Source organism: Equus caballus, chromosome 3, assembly GCF_041296265.1.
Source record: "Equus caballus isolate H_3958 breed thoroughbred chromosome 3, TB-T2T, whole genome shotgun sequence".
NCBI lineage: Eukaryota > Metazoa > Chordata > Mammalia > Perissodactyla > Equidae > Equus > Equus caballus.
In genome coordinates, this window is record NC_091686.1 from 5,841,805 (window position 1) to 5,866,321 (window position 24,517).

The 24,517-nt window shown below is 33.9% G+C and overlaps 1 protein-coding gene across 12 annotated transcripts in view; it reads left to right on the plus strand.

Annotated features, from left to right (window-relative positions):
- The window catches only part of CHD9 (chromodomain helicase DNA binding protein 9), a 232,292-nt gene that overhangs the window by 162,401 nt on the left and 45,374 nt on the right, over positions 1-24,517 (plus strand). For all 12 annotated transcript variants that reach the window (XM_023636982.2, XM_023636978.2, XM_023636977.2 and 9 more), the window contains 8 exons: positions 2,394-2,570; positions 3,882-4,025; positions 4,144-4,399; positions 5,509-5,719; positions 7,424-7,619; positions 9,904-10,071; positions 10,767-10,946; positions 17,228-17,338. In XM_023636982.2, the coding sequence (XP_023492750.1) occupies positions 2,394-2,570; positions 3,882-4,025; positions 4,144-4,399; positions 5,509-5,719; positions 7,424-7,619; positions 9,904-10,071; positions 10,767-10,946; positions 17,228-17,338 (1,443 nt within the window). The remainder of the gene's footprint in view (positions 1-2,393; positions 2,571-3,881; positions 4,026-4,143; positions 4,400-5,508; positions 5,720-7,423; positions 7,620-9,903; positions 10,072-10,766; positions 10,947-17,227; positions 17,339-24,517) is intronic.

A 24,517-nucleotide genomic window follows, 5' to 3' on the forward strand; every position in this document is an offset into this window, starting at 1 on the left:
GGTAAATTTTATACATTCTAGAAGATTTTCTGAAGGGTTTAAAATTTGAAAAGATAAAGATGTCTCGTGTAATGAGATAAATAGATCTGTACTTCAAATATGGAAATAACCTTCAGAGTTAACTCTTTAAAATATATTTTAATATAAATTTATTGAATATTTAACTTCCACCTTTTTCAGGTTATTAAATAGCTTGAAATCACAATAGCAGTAAAATTATGCTAATATTTGCTAAATTGCCCTGAAAAAAGTAACAGATAATAACATTAATAATCACATTTATTGAGTATTTATCATGTGCCAGGCATTATGCTAAACACTTTAGATATTGTATTTCACTTAATCTTTGTAATGCCAGCCTTGTCAATAGGTAATAATATGATCCCTATTTACAGAGGAGGAAACTGAGGTATAAAGAAGTTTTGTAATTTCCCCCAAAATCAAAGAGCAAAACTGGGACTAATAATCCCAGGTCAATTAGATTAAAAAAGTCATTGTTCTTAAACACTATGATATCAGCTTAACTCAAAGCATCATATTCCAGGCTTTTAGAGCATTATAAAAACCATAGACTTAGACTTCATACCAATTTTAATAATATTCTACTGAATCTATTGTTCACCTTAATGGCTGGTATATACAATCAAGATGAATTAATCTAAGTTAATAGGAATTCAAATCTAAATCAGAACACATAAAGTTTCTTAACCCTTCATTTCTCCTAATCCTAATAGTTTACAGTTTTCAATCCTGTTTAAACATTCTCTTCACTTGGATTCCAGGACTTTGTACTGTCGCATATCACCACCTACTCCTGAAGCCCCCTTTACTGGTTCCTTCTCATCTTCCCTGTATCTAAACTTGGGGTGACCCAGGGCTCAGTCTTCAGATTCTTTTATATCCATACTCATTCCGTCAGAGATTTCATTCAGTTGCACAACTTAAGTACCATCAATACCGCTGAACACTCCTAAATCTATATCTCCAATTCTAACCTCGTTCCTACATTCCAGAGTCATATCCAAATGCCTACTCAACTACTTCACTTGGATATCTAATAGATGTCTCAAACATAACATGTACACAACTAAAATCCTGAATTTCCTCTTTGTAGTAAATAGCAACTCCAACTTCTAGTTGTTAGCAAGCTAAACATTTTAGCATCAAACTTGAATCCTCTCTTAATCTCACTCCACACCTATCCATTACCAAATCCTGTTGGCTCTACCTTCAAAATATATCCAGAACTGAGCACTTCTCATGACCTCCAGTGATGATCTCTTGCCTGGATTGCTATGACAGCCTCTTAATTGGTCTCTGTGATCTCTCCTTGGCCACTTTCAGACTATTTTTACCACAGCAGCCAAAGGGACTCTTAAAATATTTGTCAAATCATGACACTTCTTGTCTCAAAACACCCCAGTCACTTCTTGCTCAGAGTAACTGCCAAAGCCTTTACCACGCTTTGAAGTCCTTAGACAGCCTCATCCCCTCCAGACTCACTGGATTTCAACCACCCTGGCTTTCTTGCTATTATTTGAATATTGCCAAAGATACTCCCAAATTAGAGCCTTCACACTTGCTGCTTCTGCCAAGAATGCTTTCTCCTCTAGCTCTCTAGATATCAGCATGGCTTTCTCCCTCATCTTCAGGACCTTGCTCAAATGTAACTTCTCACTAATGACCTCCCACCTACTGTCTATAAAATTGCAGTGGTCACCTCTGACCCTATATTTCCTATTCCGCATCCCCGTTTGTATTTTATTCCACAACCCTTATCACTTTCTAACTTCCTTTGTCAAAAAATAAGTATTTTTTTGTTGTTAATGGCTCTTTCCTGCATTTGAATCATTAAAATGTTCTACTTGGATGATTATTTTTGTCTATTTTGATTACTGCTGTATCTCCAACACCTAGAACAGTGTCTGGCACATAGAAACTCAATAAATATTTGCTGGATAAATGACTTTAGTGGCTAAATTTGATATTAACTGTTTATTTGCCATTATATGTTGACTCATGAATATAAGTGATAAACATTACTGAGATTTCTTTGGACAGATTTTGTAATGACCATTTCTTTCTTGACCTAAAGTTGTTATTACAACTCTTAAAAATTATAAAACATTTTATCAAGGAATTCTTATTTGGATGTAATTATAAATATTATATAATTGTGTTGGCATAATTTTTAGCAACATTGTTGAAAACAGCAATCTAATACAGTTTTCATACTAAAACTCCTCATTTAAAGGGAGTGTCTACGCATATATTTAAGTGGAAAATGTTTTATAGCAGTTGTTGTTAGATATATTTTTATGCTGTTTGACAGGAATTAAAGATTGTGATCAAGAAATTCTAGCAAATTATTGTATTTGATAATAAATTTCTAGGGACGTATCATTCGAGGAGCTTACCGATTCCAAGCCATCATCACTACTTTTGAAATGATTCTTGGAGGCTGTGGAGAGCTTAATGCAATTGAATGGCGATGTGTGATTATTGATGAAGCACATAGGTTAAAAAATAAAAATTGTAAACTTTTAGAAGGTCTGAAACTCATGAATTTGGTAAGTAACAGCATTGTTATGATTTAATTCAGGTTCTTAGCTCATAGTAAAAGGTCACATAGAGTCAGAGCTAATGCTAAAAACATGCCTTTTTAAATTTTAGAGTATAGATATATCTGATTTCTATCTGTGATAATTGATTTTAATTAATATGGAAAAAAACTTTTGTTTTCTAAGACTTAACATTTTTTAGCTCTTTCCTCCAAAAAGCATTAGTGATTAACTTCTAGAATTGGGAGAAACCTCTGTAGATTGTACCACTGAAAAGAAAACAAGGCCAGAAGTTCTTTAATAAAAAGCCCTTTTACCAAAGTTATAATATTCAGGTCATTTATGATAGAGGGATAAAGTTCCTACAGAATTCTACATGCTTAGCATATGTTGTTTATAATTAATAAATGGGATTTTTAAGTCTTCTTCTTCTTAGTGTGTTTACTTCTTTCAAATCAACGTCTTTTGTGCTTTTTTTTAACATTTGATTTAATTTAGATGACATAATTAGCATTTGAATATGAACAAATAACTCAAATATACAGAACTACATGAAGTAAAACATTAAAGTGCTTCTTTTTCCTCCCTCTCCATCCGTACCCATGCCCAGTTCTACTCCTTACCCTAGCAGTTACAGATTGGTAGATATCTTTCTAGACCATTTACTAGTATACATGTACAATACACATACACATATTTAGCTTAGGAATTTAGAGGTATTGTCAAGTCAAATTTTAAATGATAATTTGTACTTATTATCTCATAAAAATATTCTGTGTTTCCTTCTGTTACTATCATGTTTCGTGTGTAATGCAATTCTAGTTTAGGAGCATATTTCAGTCAACCATTCACATTGTTGGATTGTAGCCTTAATGATTTGAGGATTTCTTCTTGTGTGAAAAGTCAAATGACGATCAGCCAAGGTATAAAGAATGAGCACCATTTTGTGTACAAATTTCCATACCAAGAATGGTTGAGTGCAAAAGAAATACCCTGTTTGTTCCTAAACAGTTGTTTCTTTGAGAAGATCTAAAATATGCTTCTTAATTATTTAGAACATTTTTTCTGAGAGTCTGGATAGGTGAAAATTAATAGCATGCAAAGTGAAGTATTACAGGAATGATATAGAGTTTTTAAAAAGTGATTGAGAAAGTAAGTTAATGAAGATTTGTGAGTAGAGATGTATTTTGAGTTGACTCTTGAAAATTATGGTCAGAAAAATACTTGCTTTTCAAACACTGTACATTTGACAGCCTATGTCAGCTTTCATATAATTTTAGTGCTATGGTGTTTGACACGAATTATTCTTGCTTTATATAGGAACACAAAGTGCTTTTGACTGGCACACCTCTCCAAAATACAGTTGAAGAACTATTCAGTCTTCTTCACTTTCTAGAACCCTTAAGGTTTCCTTCTGAATCAACATTTATGCAAGAATTTGGGGATCTGAAAACAGAGGAACAGGTATCCTTTTGTTCTTTGTAAATAAGTACATCAAATCTCTTATCATTGTAATTATGTATAGGTATGTGTAATTGAATGTGCATGTATATTATATATCTTTTCATCATTTTTTATGCAGGTGCAGAAACTTCAGGCGATCCTGAAACCAATGATGTTGAGACGATTGAAAGAAGATGTGGAAAAGAAGTTGGCACCTAAGGAAGAAACTATCATTGAAGTAGAACTTACCAACATTCAAAAGAAATACTACCGGGCTATTTTGGAGAAGAACTTTTCGTTTTTATCCAAAGGAGCAGGACAGACTAATGTACCTAACTTGGTCAATACCATGATGGAGCTCAGGAAGTGCTGTAATCATCCATATCTTATCAAAGGTAGCTAAAAAGGATGACAAACAAATACTTTTTTCTTTCAACAAATACTCATGAATAAAAAAACACACCACTACTACAGCTATTGTGGCTTTTACAAGGAAAGGCAGTAATCCTGTAACTCTTTACTCTGGTGTTCTAAGGGATTACAAGTGTTTCAGAATCAGGGACGGTATGAACTACTACATTATAGCGTCCTATGTTAGCACACCAGGTTACAAGGGCAGGAGTTATGTTCACTCTAACTTGGACCAGAATTCCTCCCCCTCATGGACGAAGATGGCAAAGCCCATCTTTGGCCTCCAGATTTACAATTTGTTTTCCTGATTTCTTTCCAGTCCACATAACCTAGATAGTGTCTCTCAATTTTGGTGCTGTAATAATGTTTCTTTTTAAGGTCTTGTCAAGTTCTCTACTAGTGTTCTCCCTGTACAATGCATGAGTCTTTTCACTTGTTCCTGGAAATGTACTCCCCACTTACTTTATCTAAGACAAAGGTTTTCTTAGCCCAGTAACTAACTCACTTGCAATCCTGGTATTCTTTTATGACTGGACAGGCTGAGGGAAGGCAGAGAGCCTTTAATGCTGATCTAGACTCTCTGGAGGAAGTATGCATCAAGAACCTATAACATGACTTCCCTTTTAGTTTCTCTTGTTTCCTTGTTTTGATGGACAACAGGATGCCCATAGACACATCCACATTAATTACGATTACCCTTCAGTGATGATCACTGTTATATTGGTGTCTAAATATTAAATGTTTGTTTAAAAATAAATGTTTACTCACCTAGGTTAGGGCCACATTTTCACTAATTCTTTCCCTAATAGCATTCATTAAACATTTATTGAACGTAAATTTATATATGGCATTATGCCAGGTTTCTGGGAGATGAAAAGACATTGTCCATATCCTCAGTGGAATTGTGTAGTCTGAGTTGGTTGGTATTTAGCCACAAACATAAGTAATTCTAATAAAAGCAATGTACCTACCATCAGAAAATTTTAATGTTACAGAAGCACAGAGGAGCACTAATTTTTATTTTTTAAAAAAAGAAAGCGGTTGGGAGTTGCTTGCATTTGTGCATTGATGCTGTCTTGTATTTCTTTGACAGGTGCTGAAGAGAAAATACTTGGAGAATTTAGAGATACGTATAATCCAGCTGCTTCTGATTTTCATCTTCAAGCAATGATCCAGTCTGCTGGTAAATTGGTCCTTATTGATAAATTGCTTCCCAAAATGAAAGCAGGAGGTCATAAAGTGCTCATCTTCTCTCAGATGGTACGCTGCCTTGACATCCTGGAGGACTATCTCATACATAAAAGGTAAAGCATATAATTCATCTACTGAATTATACCATGCATTATGCTAACTATATATTATTAAGGTTTTGCAGCACTGTACTATAGTCCAACCTTACTTACATCTTTCTCTTCATCTACATAAGAATCTATCTAAATCTATGAGTAAAGATTGCTTAGGATTATGTGTCAGTGTCTTCCTAACCTACATATGTTACAATAGTAGGCGGGGTTAAGGAGATTGGTTAAGGAAACTTTGCAAATTGATGGGTATTTGTTGACCTAAAAATAGAATGAGTTTATTAGTGTAGATTTTATACTTGATTCATAAACCTTGTAGTAATGACACTTTAAATGGCTTTATAACCATCTTCAAAATCAAAAAAAGTGATACAAGATCCTTTTCAGATCTGTTTCATTGTTACAATTAGAACCTGAACTTGCTGCACTTTGACTCTTACCATATATAAAATGTGTTCATGCTTTAATCTTTTCTGATTATTTAATGTGGGGTTTTGTTTTGTTGATGTGTGACAGTAAGATAGTCTTAAATGTTGTCTAATCAGTATTTGGATAAATAGGATATTTTATCAGAACATTAGTGGTCCAATCAAATATCAACATATTAATATAAAAGGGAGTCTGAAGATTCAGCTGTAGATTTTAGTTCAGTGGATTTTGACCCTTATAGATAAGTAAAGGTCTATACTAGTTTATATTATCGGAGATTATGTAGTTCATTTTTATTTTTCATTTTTATTTCTAGTTCTATTTTTAGTATCAGTATTCTACTCCTTTAGTCTCATTCCAAATGTGTATTATTAGTCTCAATTTTATACCATGTAAGTAGAAGGAAGTTTAAGCTCCACTAGTCCTAAAAATTCATTCTTACATTTTCTTGATCTCCTTACACAAAGAGAGATAAAGAGAGATTATGAGATAAAGATAAATTTCCCTTATGATGAATTTCATGGAAAACTTCAAATTTCTTTAATGTCAAAAGTAACATTATTAGAAGTCACACCCCCATTTCCCAGGTACTAGAGATAAGAGTGGAGCTGCTGCTGAGACACTGGTAAATTATATGTAGAAAGTGTCTTGAACTAGAAGAGGTGTGACAAATGTCACATGTATTCCTCTTCTGGTTCCTAAATTTTTATGTATTTTGTTTTACTTTATGTCTAGCAATTCTGAGTTTTATGTTAAATGAGGAAAGATAAAAAGTGTTAAAAGTTAATTGCTTGACAATAATGACTATAAAGAATTAGAATTCTAGTTTGCCTTTGATGGATTTATAGTTTACGATCAAGTATATCAGTGGAGAAGGTAACATGATTGAGATAGAGAGAAATGTTGGTAGGCTTCTTGTATAAAGTTTTGTGGAAGTCTTTGTTTCTTGTAAAAAAAAAGTCATTTATTATAATGAGATCAGCAAAGTAGTTTTAATGGACTGTTTTTTAATTCCAACTTCTGAAAATGACATTCATTGTAATTGTATTTTATCTATACATCAGGAATGCAGAGATTTTTTATCTTTATATTACTTGGTATTTCCTCCTTAGCACCAACACTGAGAAGTGTAAAACTGTAGAAACTAGTTGGGGTAGTGTTGCTTCTTAATTTTATAGTATACATAATGTTGCAGGAAAACTGACTTTACATTTGATACAGTATGTCTTCATTTTCGTTATAGTCCTCTATCTAAGTTTATTGCATTTCATTTGATAGATATTTATATGAGCGAATTGATGGAAGAGTCAGAGGGAATCTTCGACAAGCTGCAATAGATCGATTTAGTAAACCTGATTCAGATCGATTTGTTTTTCTTTTGTGTACCCGAGCTGGAGGGTTGGGCATCAACTTAACTGCAGCTGATACATGTATAATTTTTGATTCTGATTGGAATCCTCAAAACGACCTTCAGGTAAATAAATTCCTTGGCTAAGAGAATTAAATTTTTTTAAATTCCTATAACTATTTTTGATAATCGACCTCTTTTATTTTAATCGGGGCAAACTACTATGTATGTTTCCCTAAGAAATATCTATGCCAAATAAAATAGGTAAAATTATTTAAATTTAATGACAATAAAATATATTTATTTAGATTTTATATCTTACTGAGTTCTAAAAAGGTTTATCTACTTGAGTTCAGTATTTAATTGTTTAAAGTATATTACATAAATTTGAAAGAGGCCTAAGCTTTAAGAATAACTTATTTGTAATAAAAATTTCAGAATTTTGCATCCTTAAAAATAAATACTTGCTTATCTTAATTTCATCTTCTCAATCATCATATAGTATGCATAGAATTGAGACATAAGAGAGTATGCCTTTTTATGAAATATTGTAGAAAATTAAGGTATACATATAAGTTAAGACTGTACTTGGACTTCATAGAAATAGGAATATTAGAGTGATCAAAGAGAGTCAAGTTTGCAGATGAGAAGCATCTAGGAAAGATAAAGTGTAAGAGAAATTCTCTTGTTCATGATAATCTTATTTGTATTGCAATTAATATAATTACTTTAAGATAGAAGACCAGTTATAGTAAATTGTTATTGAGAATATACCTGACTTAACAAAAGGTAAGGTTTTAACTTCTCATTTGTATAGTTATACGTAATCTAGTTCAAAATATCAAAGGCGTATCTAAAATTAATAGATTAAACCAGGGAAAACTTCTTTCTGTAGAAGGTCAGTTAGTAAATATTTTAGGCCTTTTGGGCCACATAAGGTCACTGTCACACATTCTTTGTTGGTTGGTTTTTACAGTCCTTTAAAAATGTAAAAGCCATTCTTAGTTGGCAGGCCAGATTTGGTCCACAGGCTGTAGTTTGCCAATACGTAGGTTAAACCCAAAACATAATTATTTGCCCTTGGAATGCATATTTATACTTAGAACTTGCCACTGTGCGTGTGATGTTCTAAATGTTGATCTCAAATAAAATAATACAGTCACATTATAGAACCTGAGGAGGAACTGGAAAAATTGTGCCAGATTCCCCAACTACTCCCTCTCATTTGGTTTTTCCTACTGACTGCTAATGCAGATCTAGTCTTTATAGACTAATAAAAATTTGACCTCTTATACTTTCCCTAGACCTGGAACAAAGTTGTTCATTCACAATTCTGAGTCCTAAAGAGCACAAAATGAATAAGGATAGAATAAAGATGTCAACAAAGGGCATAGCATCAATGCCACCTATAAATTTTATTTTATTTTATTTTATTTATTTTTTTTTTTTTTTGAGGAAGATTAGCCCTGAGCTAACATCTGCTGCCAACCCTTCTCTTTTTGCTGAGGAAGACTGGCCCTGAGCTAACATCCTTGCCCATCTTCCTCTACTTTATATGTGGGATGCCTACCACAGCATGGCTTGCCAAGCGGTGCCATGTCCACACCCAGGATCCGAACCGGCGAACCCCCGGCCACTGAAGCAGAACCTTTGCGCTTAACCGCTGTGCCACCGGGCCAGCCCGCCACCTATAAATTTTAAAGCCACAATTTATTATTTAATATTCTGAAGATAATGAGAAGTTGATTAATAATTTTGGAGGTAGACCACTAATTGTGTAGAACCTTTAGATTCAAAATTTATCACACAAAGTTTTAGTAGGAACTCGAGATAAAATATGAAGCTCTTATGTCATCTCTGATGTCTCTGCTTCCAACATGTCTACATATTCGATAGTTAGTTCTTTCTCCATTTAAATAAAATTTAGGTCTCCAGAGTTATTCACCTTAGGTTTTTGCCCCTCTCAACATTACCCAGCTCAACTAAAATTTATTAAGAAGATTGTTGATAGGATAGTGGAAAAAATTCTAGAAATTTAAAATTAGATTTTAAATTTAAAGCTTGAGTTGCCAGCAGCTAAAAAATAAAATCGGTTCATAGAATTTATTTTCCTCTCTAAACTTATATTGGTGACACTCTTTAAAAAACAGTAATTCTTAATGGATTTATAATCTCTGAAATATAAGTTTAAATTTTAACTAATTGCTGATTGTGGAATCATTTCTTGTTTTAGTAAGCTCCACCTTCCTTTCCAGAAAAAGGTTATATCTAATTCAGTAGCAAGCGTATCTAAAAATGTTTACATATTTTTATATTCAATCAACATAGTTTACTATTAATGCCCTTTGTGTAATGCCTTTTGTGCTATTTTGTAAAATAAATTGAATCTATAACCTTTCATTTTTTATAGGCACAAGCTCGTTGCCACAGAATCGGTCAGAATAAAGCAGTTAAAGTCTACCGACTAGTAACTCGTAATTCATATGAGAGAGAAATGTTTGACCGAGCCAGTCTGAAACTGGGTCTGGATAAGGCTGTGTTACAGAGCATGAGTGGAAGAGATAGTAATGTTGGTGGTGTAAGTATATTTTCTTTTTCACTTGCAGTTTTTGTTTGCATTTAATTTTAACTTCAGCTAATGTATCATTTAATTTTGATCCATACTGAACACTAAATAGAAGGTTTTATGTAAGGAAACACTTCCTTACATAATAGAACTATGTTTAGTTAATGCTTTTGAATTCCGTTCTATCTGTTTAGCTCCAGTGCTTGTGAATTCTAAGAATGTGTTTTCAAGGTAAAAGTTCTTTGCTCTACTTTTAGAAGGTTTATATCATGGCATAGGAAAATACAATTTGTGAATTTTCTGCAATATTTCTATAGTTTTTCAAATTTTTTTTTAGTGTCAAACTACTAGCATTGGCTTTGTCGTATTATACGTGACGTTTCTTGCCATTATTTTCCCTCAAGATTGTTGTCTTATATCTTGTGCTTATAACAACTGTAGAATCCTAGTGCTAATAAGAACCTTGAGAGATTTCCTTTCCTGTCGGCTTTGTTTTAACTGAAGCCATTTTAGGCAAATGGCAAATCTTATTTTAAAGATAGTAGAGTCAACAGCTTCAATGTATTCTTTCAGAGAATTCTCTTTAATGTACATCCCAAACCCGAAATGCAATTTAAACATTACCTCTGTGTTCTTTGACATTCTTTAGGGATACTTACTCATTTTATGAACTTTAAAAAAAGTTACCAAAATTGTTTTCTCTCTAGATTCAGCAGCTTTCCAAAAAGGAAATAGAAGATCTGCTTCGGAGAGGTGCGTATGGCGCCATTATGGGAGAAGAGGACGAGGGCTCTAAGTTCTGCGAGGAGGACATCGACCAGATCTTACTGCGCCGCACAAAGACTATCACAATTGAGTCAGAAGGACGCGGGTCTACATTTGCCAAGGTAACAGTGAATGCTGTCTTACACATATACCAGAAATGTTCGTGGCTGAACAAATTTAACTGTCTCTTACTCTACTAATTATTTTCAAAGCACCTACTTAATGTTTAAATAAGTTGAATTAGCTCAAAGGAATAGGTAATATTTTTTTTCTTCATTTTTTCTAATCTCTCATATCAAATTTCATATGTACTCTTCTGATCCTAGTGAAATGGAGTAAGGGTAATAACTAGAAATAGTTGTATTAGAGTAGAACATTTGAAATCAAATTTAGAAATGAGAAAACATATGCCAAAGTCAGAGCAAAATATAAGTAGTAGTGTAGGAGATTAAATCATCTTATATAACTTATAATAATTTAAAGTACTTAACGGAGAGCAAGGATTTCTAATTTCATTTTAAATATTTAAATCTAATTTGGGGAAGGTAAAATGAAATTTGTGTCTTGAAAAGAAGTGTTAATAACTATATCTACCCTATTTGGGGGAAACATTTTACAAGCTTACTAACTGCTTTTACATTCCTTTTTTTTTTTTCAACAGAGACATGGTAAACCTGTATCTTGCATTCATCTGAAGAGTTTTTTATTGCAGTATTCTGTCCTGCCTGCACTGATTCATACAGATTTTCTCTTCCACTTTACTACTTTCCTACCTTTTCCTCATTCTCCATCCCCATTTCTGCTTTTAACCTGGAAGTCTATCTTTATATTTATAGAGAGCACTGTGTTATAGCTGGTCGTACAGGTGCTACACCAAAAGTAATGATATCAATCTTCAAATGAAAATTTTTCTCTTGCATTCTTTCAGCAAACTAATGAAGTCTTGTGTCAGGCACTTTACTGAATACTGAAATCAAAGGATTCTAGTTGCTGAAAAAAGTAAAGGAGAAAATTACTAATTCTGTGTAAAATAGTAGAGCAGAGAATCAGAAAAGCATTTGCAGAGAAAATAACATTTGAGCTGAGTTTTGAAGGAAGTGTGGGTCATTGTGTTACAAAAAGAGAGAGAAAGTCACATAAATGAATCATAAGTTGATAAACTACAAGAAAGATTTCAAGGAATATGGCATGGGCATGTATGGATGCACAGGATGAATTAAATGGAGATGAAAATGAAGGGGTTAAGGAGGTTGGACCCAACTGCGAAGGGCTCAAATGAGTTGGAAAGGAGAAAGAATAGAATCAGCATAACCAGAGAAGTGGCTTGAATAGGATATGATGATGAGTGAACCAGGGTAGTGGAGACCCACTTCAGTCAACAGGAGTTGAAGAGCAGTTAGAAATTTGTGGAAGGAGGAGTCAAAAATGACTTGAAGATTTCTGACTCAAGTAGCTAGGAGGGTCGTGCTGTTGTTAAGTAAGATACAGAATGCAGGAGAAAGATATTCACGTGGAGAAAATAAAATATAGGAACTATTGTATTTGTGGCATTTTCGGGGCATCCAAGTGGAGATGTCCAGGATAGTTGCCTAGGATACAGATATAGATTTGGAAGTTAATAGAGAATAATTTAGAAGAAAGTATTGTGGAAACAAAAGGAATACTATGGAAGGAAAGTAAAAGGCTGAGAACTAAAACTAGTCATGATTAGGTAGATACACCCTGGCTGTAGCTACTTTCCTGAGAAATCTTGTTTACTTTGGATTCCTTGGCTCTACCCAAGTTGTCAACACACTAATAGGTGCAGATATTTTTTCCCTCATCCCTGAAATTATCTGAAATTGAGTTAATTTAATCAAAAAAGTTTGCTTTTGTTGGTTAGGCTAAGCATAGAGATATTCTCCTTAAAGTTTTTTGTTTTTTTTAATGTTGGCATATGCAAAGCACAGGTGATTCTAGGTTTTCTTGTTTACAGTGTTGATGATAATCTTGGAAAGTCAGAACACCAGGGTTTAAATTCAGAATCATAAAGGAGTAACCTTAGACAGTTGACCCTTTATGAGTTAAAGAAGAAAGCATGCTTGGCTTTTCCTACTTTACTATATATAAAGTGCTATGTGAGTATTACTTTACTTGGATATATGCTAATCATAACCAGCTGTGCTCTAAGAATGTGACATACTTAAGTATTTAAATATCTATTTTAAATCCTCGGACCAGGAAGTAACTGCTATTACATTTAGAAAGAGAGCTGACTGAAGAGGTACCACAATAGCTGAGGAGAGTCTAGAGAATTTGCGTATAATTGTCTTATAATTTGTTCATTTTCATAGTTGGGTGGGAATGCCACTATATAATGGGCATTTGGCATAGTGGAATATGGCACCGAAGGTTTAAAGTAGATAGTATTGGGGCTGGCCCGTGGCCGAGTGGTTAAGTTCGCGTGCTCCGCTACAGGCGGCCCAGTGTTTCGTTGGTTCAATCCTGGGCGCAGACATGGCACTGCTCGTCAAACCACGCTGAGGCGGCATCCCACATGCCACAACTAGAAGGACCCACAACGAAGAATATACAACTATGTACTGGGGGGCTTTGGGAAGAAAAAGGAAAAAAATGAAAAATCTTTAAAAAAATAAAGTAGATAGTATTTTATACTTTTTCCTGGAATTTCCAAAGACTTCAGCTATGCACAATTCTTTTCAGTGGTTTGGATAAATGAAGTAATTCCAATCTGTATTTCTTTCCGTTGGACTATTTAGACGTAGTACATATCCATCAAATAAAAGTCATTATTGGTAACTTCATTTATAAGCGGTTATATCACCTAAACCTTATTTTGAGAGATTTTCATAAAGGCAATCAGGTGGATCTTAGACATAGAAAAGTTTCGAGTCTGATTTTTTATAATTTGTTATAAAACAAAAGACCTTGAATTGCTTAATTTACGAAAAACAAAACAGTCTGAATCAAGCTTCAGATGGATTGCTTATTTCTAGGCCCTTCTGCAGCGCCTGCTATACTTTCATGTGTGAGAAGATGGATTTCACCATTTAAAAGTCTTTCCTTGCCAATAATAAAGGGATTTAATGATTGAAGGAATACACTTTAAGAAAAATGCTTTTTGGGGAACAGGATATTAAGATTTAACATTTGGAAGTAGTCAGTAAACCTGTACTTGATGACACCTTCCACAACAAGCATTTCATTTCAAGCCTTAAACCATTGTTAACAATTCTTGAGAATTTTGTAAGTTATCTTGAAGAGAGGTTATATGTCAGTTAACAATAGCATCTGGAATTATTTAGAAATATTTTTAAAAATTTATTTGAAAAATAAATTTATCGTTTCTCGTATAATAAATATAAAAAAAGCTATTTAATCGTGAAGTACAGTTTCTTCCAGACAAATTATTTTAATTATCAACAGTTATCTGGTAGCAGAATAAAGGTGATTATCCATTGTAACATAGAATTTTTTTTAAGATAAGCAACCATAAAGTAATATGTTTCAAAAATCTAATTGTTTCCTTTTAATGAGTTTTCATATTTAACAGCTTTTCATGATAAATGTTCTCCGATTCATGTAAAGGAAATGTTCATTTGCTGGATTGGTTAAATCTCAAAAGGCATGTATCAATGAAACTATAGTACAAAATAAAACCCTGTGAGCTTCAATGAACTTTTCACTGTTCCTGAAAATTGATGAGTGTATATTAATGAAGATATTAAAATATGAATATTATATGTTCTCAATTATGAGAAATTCATTTCTGATTTAACACATTGAAGTCCCCTCACAGTTTAGGACTTACTTGAGCATAGTTCGATGTCTGTTCCTCATACTCATTCATACCACTTTGATGAATTATCATCATGCACTTTTATCTAGATGCTGATGGCTATCTACTTTTCATTTTATGAAACCAGTTAGCCTTTGCTCTTTAAGTTGGATATGAGTTTTTATAATATGTGGCTTATCATTAAGAGATGTCTCACTATATTATTTCCTGTTGCCACTGTAAGAAATTACCACAAATTTAGTGGCTTTAAACAATACAAATTTATTCTCTTATAGTTCTGGATGTCAGAAGTCCAAAACAAGTTTTACCTGAACTAAAATCAAGGTGTCAGCAGGGCTGGTTCCTTCTGGAGTCTCCGGGAGAGAATCTGTTTCTTATCTCTTCCAGCTTTTAAGAGTGCCTGTGTTTCTTGGCTTGTGACCACATTATTCCAATCTCTGCTTCTGTTTTCACATAGCCTTTTCCTCTTCTGTGGTGAAATCCCCTCTTCTGTCCTCTTATAAGGACAGTTGTGATTACATTTAGGGCCCAGTGGGATAGTATAGACTAATCTCCCCATTGCAAGATCCTTGATCCTCTGCCAAGTCCCTTTTGCCATGTAAATTAACATTTACCAGATTCCAGAAAGATATTTGGGGGTCATTATTCAGCCTAACCACACTCATCAGCTCGAAGAAATAAGAAATTACTATTTTCAGTACTTTCATGATATTAAGTTATCATTTAGAGCAAGAAAAAAAAGAATTTAAATTCATTTCATTAAAGCATTTATTTCTGTCACTTCTCTTTCATAAACATGCTAGCAAAATGCACGTTTTTAAACATTTTATAATATTTAAACACTTACTATCTACAGGCATCTTAATAACCCAATCTCAAAAGAATGTTTGGAATTAATGTACTTATAAAAAAAATAAAAAAATAAATAAATAAAAATGTACTTATTACTTGGTAGGCAATGTCATGAACAGAATCTTAAAGTTCAGCAAGAGTCATTTAGGCTTTTAGTTTCGTTCCTACTCATTTTTTTAGATGTTTTATAAAGACTCAAACTACAAATATAGACAGAACTTTATACTGAAAGCTGTGTACTCATCACTCAGCTTCAGCAGTTATCAACTCCTGGTTAACTTGTTTCATCACTATCCTACCTTTCATATTATTTTAAAGCAAATCCTAGACATTGTAGTATCACCTCTATAAATGTTTCCATATGTGTCTCTAAAGATGAAGATTTCTTTAACATAATCACAATACTGTTATCACATTTAAAAATAAAGTTAACAGGGGGCTGGCCCCGTGGCCCAGTGGTTAAGTTAGCGTGCTCTGCTTCAGCAGCCGGGCGTTTCCCTGGTTCACATCCTGGGCGTGGACGTGGCACCACTCGTCAGGACATGTTGAGGTGGCATCCCACATGCCACAACTAGAAGGACCCACAACTAAAATGTACAGCTATATACTGGGGGAATTTGGGGAGAAAAAGCAGAAAAAAATAAATAAATGAAGTTAACAGTAATTCCTTGATATCAGTTTTCCAGTGTTCAAGCTTCCACTTATCTTGAATGTCATAAATGGCTTGTTTGCTTATAGCAGTTTTATTATCTTTTTAATGTGTAATTTTCTGCATTTTAAAATTCCATCAAAATGGGTTTTTTTAATGAAGATTTCTATCATTTCATTATGTCTCAGATAATTAGGCATTATCTTAAATCCGTTTATTCTTTGAAATTCACTTTTATATGACCATATTCTTCCATTTATTCTTCTAAGAGTTAGCATGCATTTTTCAGCCTCTTTTCTTAAAGCATCATGTATCCTCACAGCTTATTTCATTTTTATAAAGTACTTTGATACCTTTTCTTTGAAGTGACATAGCTATTTTCAGGAATTTCAGTTGCAAATAATGGTTATTAGTTTATAAGTTACAGTGTTGAACTGTTATCTAAAGTTTATTCCAACTAAAAAGTTTTATCATTTCTACAATATTTAGGAAAACAAATCACTTACATTTTCTTCTTTTGGTCCTCTGTAATTTCTTAAATCTTTACAGTGATTATGCAGTATTTTTGTTGTATGGAAAAGAGTTTTTAAAATAAATACAGTGGTTCATTTTTCTTTATTTCTTATATCCTGTATTGTGTTTCCTTTAGGAGACATAGCTATCTAAAAATGTGATGAAAGTAAAGTAGGAGTGTCCCAGAAAATGAACTGTGTTGGTCAAGCAGTTTTGAAATTCTTGTTCTAACCTAATTTCTTAATATTTATGTAGTGTTTCCAGAAAGCATATGTGTGTCCTGTGTAGTTTCCTGACCAAAAGATTTGATCCTTGCTAACCAAAAGTGAAGAGTTAAACACCAGTAATAACTTCTGTAACTTGGCCTCTAAAACTCCTGCCTGTGTTGGCATTAAGCCTTTTGGCTTTAAGCAGATGCTGTGCTATGTTTTAGACCATTGCATTTGAGACAGCCTTTGAATATATGTATGTATACTGAATTCAAATTCTATCTACAGTAAATGTGAGGAGAGAATGTTTTAAATATACTTTGATAGATTTCTTCCTCTAAGCTTCAAAATGTTTCGAAAAACTGCCATTATGTATTTCAGGCAAGTTTTGTGGCATCTGGAAACCGGACAGACATATCCTTAGATGATCCCAACTTCTGGCAAAAATGGGCTAAAAAAGCAGAAATAGATATAGATGCCATCAGTGGCAGAGTAAGTATTTCTTTTCCTTTAAAAAGAATTACTTGTTGGGGTAATTTGGTATTATTTTTATAATATTTGAAGGTTCAACTATGTACTTACTGAAATAAATTTATCTGCTTAAATAAATTGACGGGGTAGTAGAATGATCACATATTGAGTCAGACACTGCTTCAATTTAATACTTCTGGTATCTGTCATGATAGGTTGGAATACAGGGAAAGTTTAATTTTGGTTATTATTTATATTCTTAAAATTATGATTTTTTTTATTTTTAAAATGTCTTCAAATCATAGGTTACTTTTATTTTGCTCTTTAACTTTGTTTTCTTTGGGGGCCGGCCCCATGGCGCAGCAGTTAAGTGCACACATTCTGCTTGGGTGGCCCGGGGTTCACTGGTTCAGATCCTGGCTGAGGACATGGCACTGCTTGGCAAGCCATGCTGTGGTAGGCATCCCACATATAAAGTAGAGGAAGATGGGCATGGATGTGAGCTCAGGGCCAGCCTTCCTCAGCAAAAAGAGGATTGGCAGCAGATGTTAGCTCGGGGCTAATCTTCCTCAAAAAACACAAAAACAAAAACAAACAAACTTTGTGTTCTTTGTGTCGCATCCCATTAATGCAAATATAAAAGGAGGGGAGAGAAAAGCAGTCAAAAAAGTGGCGTTTTGTAAACTATATAATTTCCCTTAGACCTAAGGAAGAAAGGACCACAATGCTGAAATAGAATTCATGGAACTGATGTGCTATTCACTGATAATTGTTCATTTCATAAGACGCTTGTCTAATAATTGTATAGGAATCAGTGTTTGTGAACCTTACCTACTGTCAGAATAACTGTTAAGTGATTAGAAGAATTTTATATTAAGCACTGATGCATGGGATCTATTTTAAGAGATAACCTTTTAAAATGTAAAACTTTATAATGAGGAATAACTCCATCAGCTTACATAATCTATTATTTTTAATATATTTTGGAAATATGTGTAATTCTGTATGAAACAAGTAAATTTGAAAAGAAATTTATGAAAATACTATTATTTGCATATGGCGTATTTTTATGCCTAAAATGGCAATGGAATCTGCAAACCACTATTAAAATTAATAAATGAGTTCAGTGAATTAACTGGATAGATGATAAATATGCTGTTTAGCCTTCCTAAATATCGGTACCAACAGAGGTAGAAAAATATAACGAAGGAGAAGATCTGCTTCACAGTAGGAGAAAAGAGAACACTTAGGAGTATACCTCCTGAAAGATGTGTATGATAGGAGAAAAGAGAACACTTAGGAGTATACCTCCTGAAAGATGTGTATGATAGGAGAAAAGAGAACACTTAGGAGTATACCTCCTGAAAGATGTGTATGATAGGAGAAAAGAGAACACTTAGGAGTATACCTCCTGAAAGATGTGTATGATAGGAGAAAAGAGAACACTTAGGAGTATACCTCCTGAAAGATGTGTATGATAGGGGAAAAGAGAACACTTAGGAGTATACCTCCTGAAAGATGTGTATGATAGGAGAAAAGAGAACACTTAGGAGTATACCTCCTGAAAGATGTGTATGATAGGAGAAAAGAGAACACTTAGGAGTATACCTCCTGAAAGATGTGTATGATAGGGGAAAAGAGAACACTTAGGAGTATACCTCCTGAAAGATGTGTATGATAGGGGAAAAGAGAACACTTAGGAGTATACCTCCTGAAAGATGTGTATGATAGGGGAAAAGAGAACACTTAGGAGTATACCTCCTGAAAGATGTGTATGATAGGAGAAAAGAGAACACTTAGGAGTATACCTCCTGAAAGATGTGTATGATAGGAGAAAAGAGAACACTTAGGAGTATACCTCCTGAAAGATGTGTATGATAGGGGAAAAGAGAACACTTAGGAGTATACCTCCTGAAAGATGTGTATGATAGGGGAAAAGAGAACACTTAGGAGTATACCTCCTGAAAGATGTGTATGATAGGAGAAAAGAGAACACTTAGGAGTATACCTCCTGAAAGATGTGTATGATAGGAGAAAAGAGAACACTTAGGAGTATACCTCCTGAAAGATGTGTATGATAGGGGAAAAGAGAACACTTAGGAGTATACCTCCTGAAAGATGTGTATGATAGGGGAAAAGAGAACACTTAGGAGTATACCTCCTGAAAGATGTGTATGATAGGGGAAAAGAGAACACTTAGGAGTATACCTCCTGAAAGATGTGTATGATAGGAGAAAAGAGAACACTTAGGAGTATACCTCCTGAAAGATGTGTATGATAGGAGAAAAGAGAACACTTAGGAGTATACCTCCTGAAAGATGTGTATGATAGGAAAAAAGAGAACACTTAGGAGTAAACCTCCTGAAAGATGTGTATGATAGGAAAAAAGAGAACACTTAGGAGTATACCTCCTGAAAGATGTGTATGATAGGAGAAAAGAGAACACTTAGGAGTAAACCTCCTGAAAGATGTGTATGATAGGAGAAAAGAGAACACTTAGGAGTATACCTCCTGAAAGATGTGTATGATAGGAGAAAAGAGAACACTTAGGAGTATACCTCCTGAAAGATGTGTATGATAGGGGAAAAGAGAACACTTAGGAGTATACCTCCTGAAAGATGTGTATGATAGGAGAAAAGAGAACACTTAGGAGTATACCTCCTGAAAGATGTGTATGATAGGGGAAAAGAGAACACTTAGGAGTATACCTCCTGAAAGATGTGTATGATAGGGGAAAAGAGAACACTTAGGAGTATACCTCCTGAAAGATGTGTATGATAGGAGAAAAGAGAACACTTAGGAGTATACCTCCTGAAAGATGTGTATGATAGGGGAAAAGAGAACACTTAGGAGTATACCTCCTGAAAGATGTGTATGATAGGGGAAAAGAGAACACTTAGGAGTATACCTCCTGAAAGATGTGTATGATAGGGGAAAAGAGAACACTTAGGAGTATACCTCCTGAAAGATGTGTATGATAGGAGAAAAGAGAACACTTAGGAGTATACCTCCTGAAAGATGTGTATGATAGGGGAAAAGAGAACACTTAGGAGTATACCTCCTGAAAGATGTGTATGATAGGGGAAAAGAGAACACTTAGGAGTATACCTCCTGAAAGATGTGTATGATAGGAGAAAAGAGAACACTTAGGAGTATACCTCCTGAAAGATGTGTATGATAGGAGAAAAGAGAACACTTAGGAGTATACCTCCTGAAAGATGTGTATGATAGGGGAAAAGAGAACACTTAGGAGTATACCTCCTGAAAGATGTGTATGATAGGGGAAAAGAGAACACTTAGGAGTATACCTCCTGAAAGATGTGTATGATAGGAGAAAAGAGAACACTTAGGAGTATACCTCCTGAAAGATGTGTATGATAGGGGAAAAGAGAACACTTAGGAGTAAACCTCCTGAAAGATGTGTATGATAGGAGAAAAGAGAACACTTAGGAGTATACCTCCTGAAAGATGTGTATGATAGGAGAAAAGAGAACACTTAGGAGTATACCTCCTGAAAGATGTGTATGATAGGGGAAAAGAGAACACTTAGGAGTATACCTCCTGAAAGATGTGTATGATAGGAGAAAAGAGAACACTTAGGAGTATACCTCCTGAAAGATGTGTATGATAGGGGAAAAGAGAACACTTAGGAGTATACCTCCTGAAAGATGTGTATGATAGGGGAAAAGAGAACACTTAGGAGTATACCTCCTGAAAGATGTGTATGATAGGAGAAAAGAGAACACTTAGGAGTATACCTCCTGAAAGATGTGTATGATAGGGGAAAAGAGAACACTTAGGAGTATACCTCCTGAAAGATGTGTATGATAGGAGAAAAGAGAACACTTAGGAGTATACCTCCTGAAAGATGTGTATGATAGGGGAAAAGAGAACACTTAGGAGTATACCTCCTGAAAGATGTGTATGATAGGGGAAAAGAGAACACTTAGGAGTATACCTCCTGAAAGATGTGTATGATAGGAGAAAAGAGAACACTTAGGAGTATACCTCCTGAAAGATGTGTATGATAGGAGAAAAGAGAACACTTAGGAGTATACCTCCTGAAAGATGTGTATGATAGGGGAAAAGAGAACACTTAGGAGTATACCTCCTGAAAGATGTGTATGATAGGGGAAAAGAGAACACTTAGGAGTATACCTCCTGAAAGATGTGTATGATAGGAGAAAAGAGAACACTTAGGAGTATACCTCCTGAAAGATGTGTATGATAGGAGAAAAGAGAACACTTAGGAGTATACCTCCTGAAAGATGTGTATGATAGGAGAAAAGAGAACACTTAGGAGTATACCTCCTGAAAGATGTGTATGATAGGAAAAAAGAGAACACTTAGGAGTAAACCTCCTGAAAGATGTGTATGATAGGAAAAAAGAGAACACTTAGGAGTATACCTCCTGAAAGATGTGTATGATAGGAGAAAAGAGAACACTTAGGAGTAAACCTCCTGAAAGATGTGTATGATAGGAGAAAAGAGAACACTTAGGAGTATACCTCCTGAAAGATGTGTATGATAGGAGAAAAGAGAACACTTAGGAGTATACCTCCTGAAAGATGTGTATGATAGGGGAAAAGAGAACACTTAGGAGTATACCTCCTGAAAGATGTGTATGATAGGAGAAAAGAGAACACTTAGGAGTATACCTCCTGAAAGATGTGTATGATAGGGGAAAAGAGAACACTTAGGAGTATACCTCCTGAAAGATGTGTATGATAGGGGAAAAGAGAACACTTAGGAGTATACCTCCTGAAAGATGTGTATGATAGGAGAAAAGAGAACACTTAGGAGTATACCTCCTGAAAGATGTGTATGATAGGGGAAAAGAGAACACTTAGGAGTATACCTCCTGAAAGATGTGTATGATAGGGGAAAAGAGAACACTTAGGAGTATACCTCCTGAAAGATGTGTATGATAGGAGAAAAGAGAACACTTAGGAGTATACCTCCTGAAAGATGTGTATGATAGGGGAAAAGAGAACACTTAGGAGTATACCTCCTGAAAGATGTGTATGATAGGAAAAAAGAGAACACTTAGGAGTAAACCTCCTGAAAGATGTGTATGATAGGAGAAAAGAGAACACTTAGGAGTATACCTCCTGAAAGATGTGTATGATAGGAAAAAAGAGAACACTTAGGAGTATACCTCCTGAAAGATGTGTATGATAGGAGAAAAGAGAACACTTAGGAGTATACCTCCTGAAAGATGTATATGATTTCAGTAAAGTAAATTGCCAAATTTAATTGGGAGATTTGTCAATTGGAAAGAAACATTACTTATTTTAAGTTATTTTATAAATAGCAAAATGCAACCCAAATCAGAATGTTAGTTTTTTCATATAACCAGACAATATCTAAAATTCTCTTGGAAGAAAGAATAGTCAAGAATATCAAGAATATTAAATGTACTCTTAGAAATCTGTCCTACAGCAGTAACCACACGTGTACAATTATCATGTAGTACACTGATGCTCATTGTCACATTTTTTGTTTTAAGAAAAATTTAGAAACTAATTAAATCTTCTATGATAGAGGAATGGTACCTCTATACTGTCTAATGCAGTAAATAAAAATAATTATGTAGATCCCTATTTACGGACATAGAAAGAACTCCAAGACAGTTAAATTTTAAAAGAGAGATGTAGAACAATACTTATAGTATGATCTTTGTTTATGATTTTTCAAAAGTATTTATTGGTAATACACATGCACTCGTATGCATTTATACTATGGATCCAACTAGAGCACACTCTGAGCCAGATACCATTCTCACATTACGACTAGTATGAACAAGAAAGATAAACCCCTACTTTTATAGAGTTTATAAATTCTGGTGGGTAAGACAGAAGTAAACAAATATATAAGATAATTTCAGAGAGCGAGGAAAATAAACAGTAAGATGGCAGAGAATTCCTGGAGGAGTGGAGATAACATTAGGTAAAGTGGTGAAGGGAGGTCACTCTCAGGGGACATTTGTGCTGAGACTTGAATGATGAGAAAGAGCCAACAATGTAAAAACGTGAGGAAAAAGCTTTTTCAAGGTAGAGGGAATGGCAGTGAGCCATGGGCCAAAATAAGCTTAGTGTATTCCAGAAATAGCAATGACATTTTGGCAGAATGTAGGGAGTTGTTGAAAGTGGTGTTAAGTAAGGTGAAACACCATAAATATGGGTCAAATCAATAGGGCCTTGTAGATTATCCTAAGGAGTTAAGAATTTATAAATAGAACATATAGTGATTTTAATACTTGTGCAGTTACATTTTCTAATTTATACATTATTAAAAAAATATTTAAAATTTTTCTGAAAGTGAAATACATTGAAGACAGACTGGCATTACCTACTATTTGTTAAAATACAAAAGTATGTTAATATATTATAAAGGAATCATAATTTAAATAATTTGATACTGAGAGAAAGATATAAAAAGCAAAGAATAGAACAGAAAAAGATCAAGTTATAAGATGTTAATAAAGAGTATTAGAGAAAAAAGGATTATTTAATAATTGTGAGTATTAGAGAAAAAAGGATTATTTAATAATTGTGATTACAATATTGAGTTAGCATTGGCGGGAACATTATATTAATACTCTGTACCAAGAGAACTCCAATTTGTAATAAAAAAATTTTATTTTTTTGAATCAAAGCATGAAAAAATAGAAGAAGTAGATTTCAATTTTATCAGATATTTCGTGGGAAAACATTGTAAATTAGAAAAAATCATAAAGGAAATGATCGGCATATTCAAATATGTAAGACTAAAAATTATGCACTGAAAAAATAAAAATGTAGTCAAACTGGTGAGACTATTTGTAGCAGAAGTGTATATGAAAGTTAATGTCTTTATTATATAAAAGCTAATATAAGTTGATCAGAAATATATCAAAATCTGAAAAGATGGGCAAAAGACATTTGGAAATTTGCTCAAGAAAAAATACAATTAGTTTTTTTTTTTTTTTTTAAACTGAGACAAGGGAAAAGGGACAACTCTTTGTTACAGAAGAATACCAATTAATAAATGTAGAAAGAATAAGAGAAGTAGAAAATCACCATTAATCCACCATAGTAATAATCATAGCGGAAAACATCCATCAGTGAATTCTAAAATAAGTGGGTGAAATTCAAGGAGAATCAGAATTTTTTACATATTCTCAAAGTATATTTTCCATAATATTTATTAATTACCAAA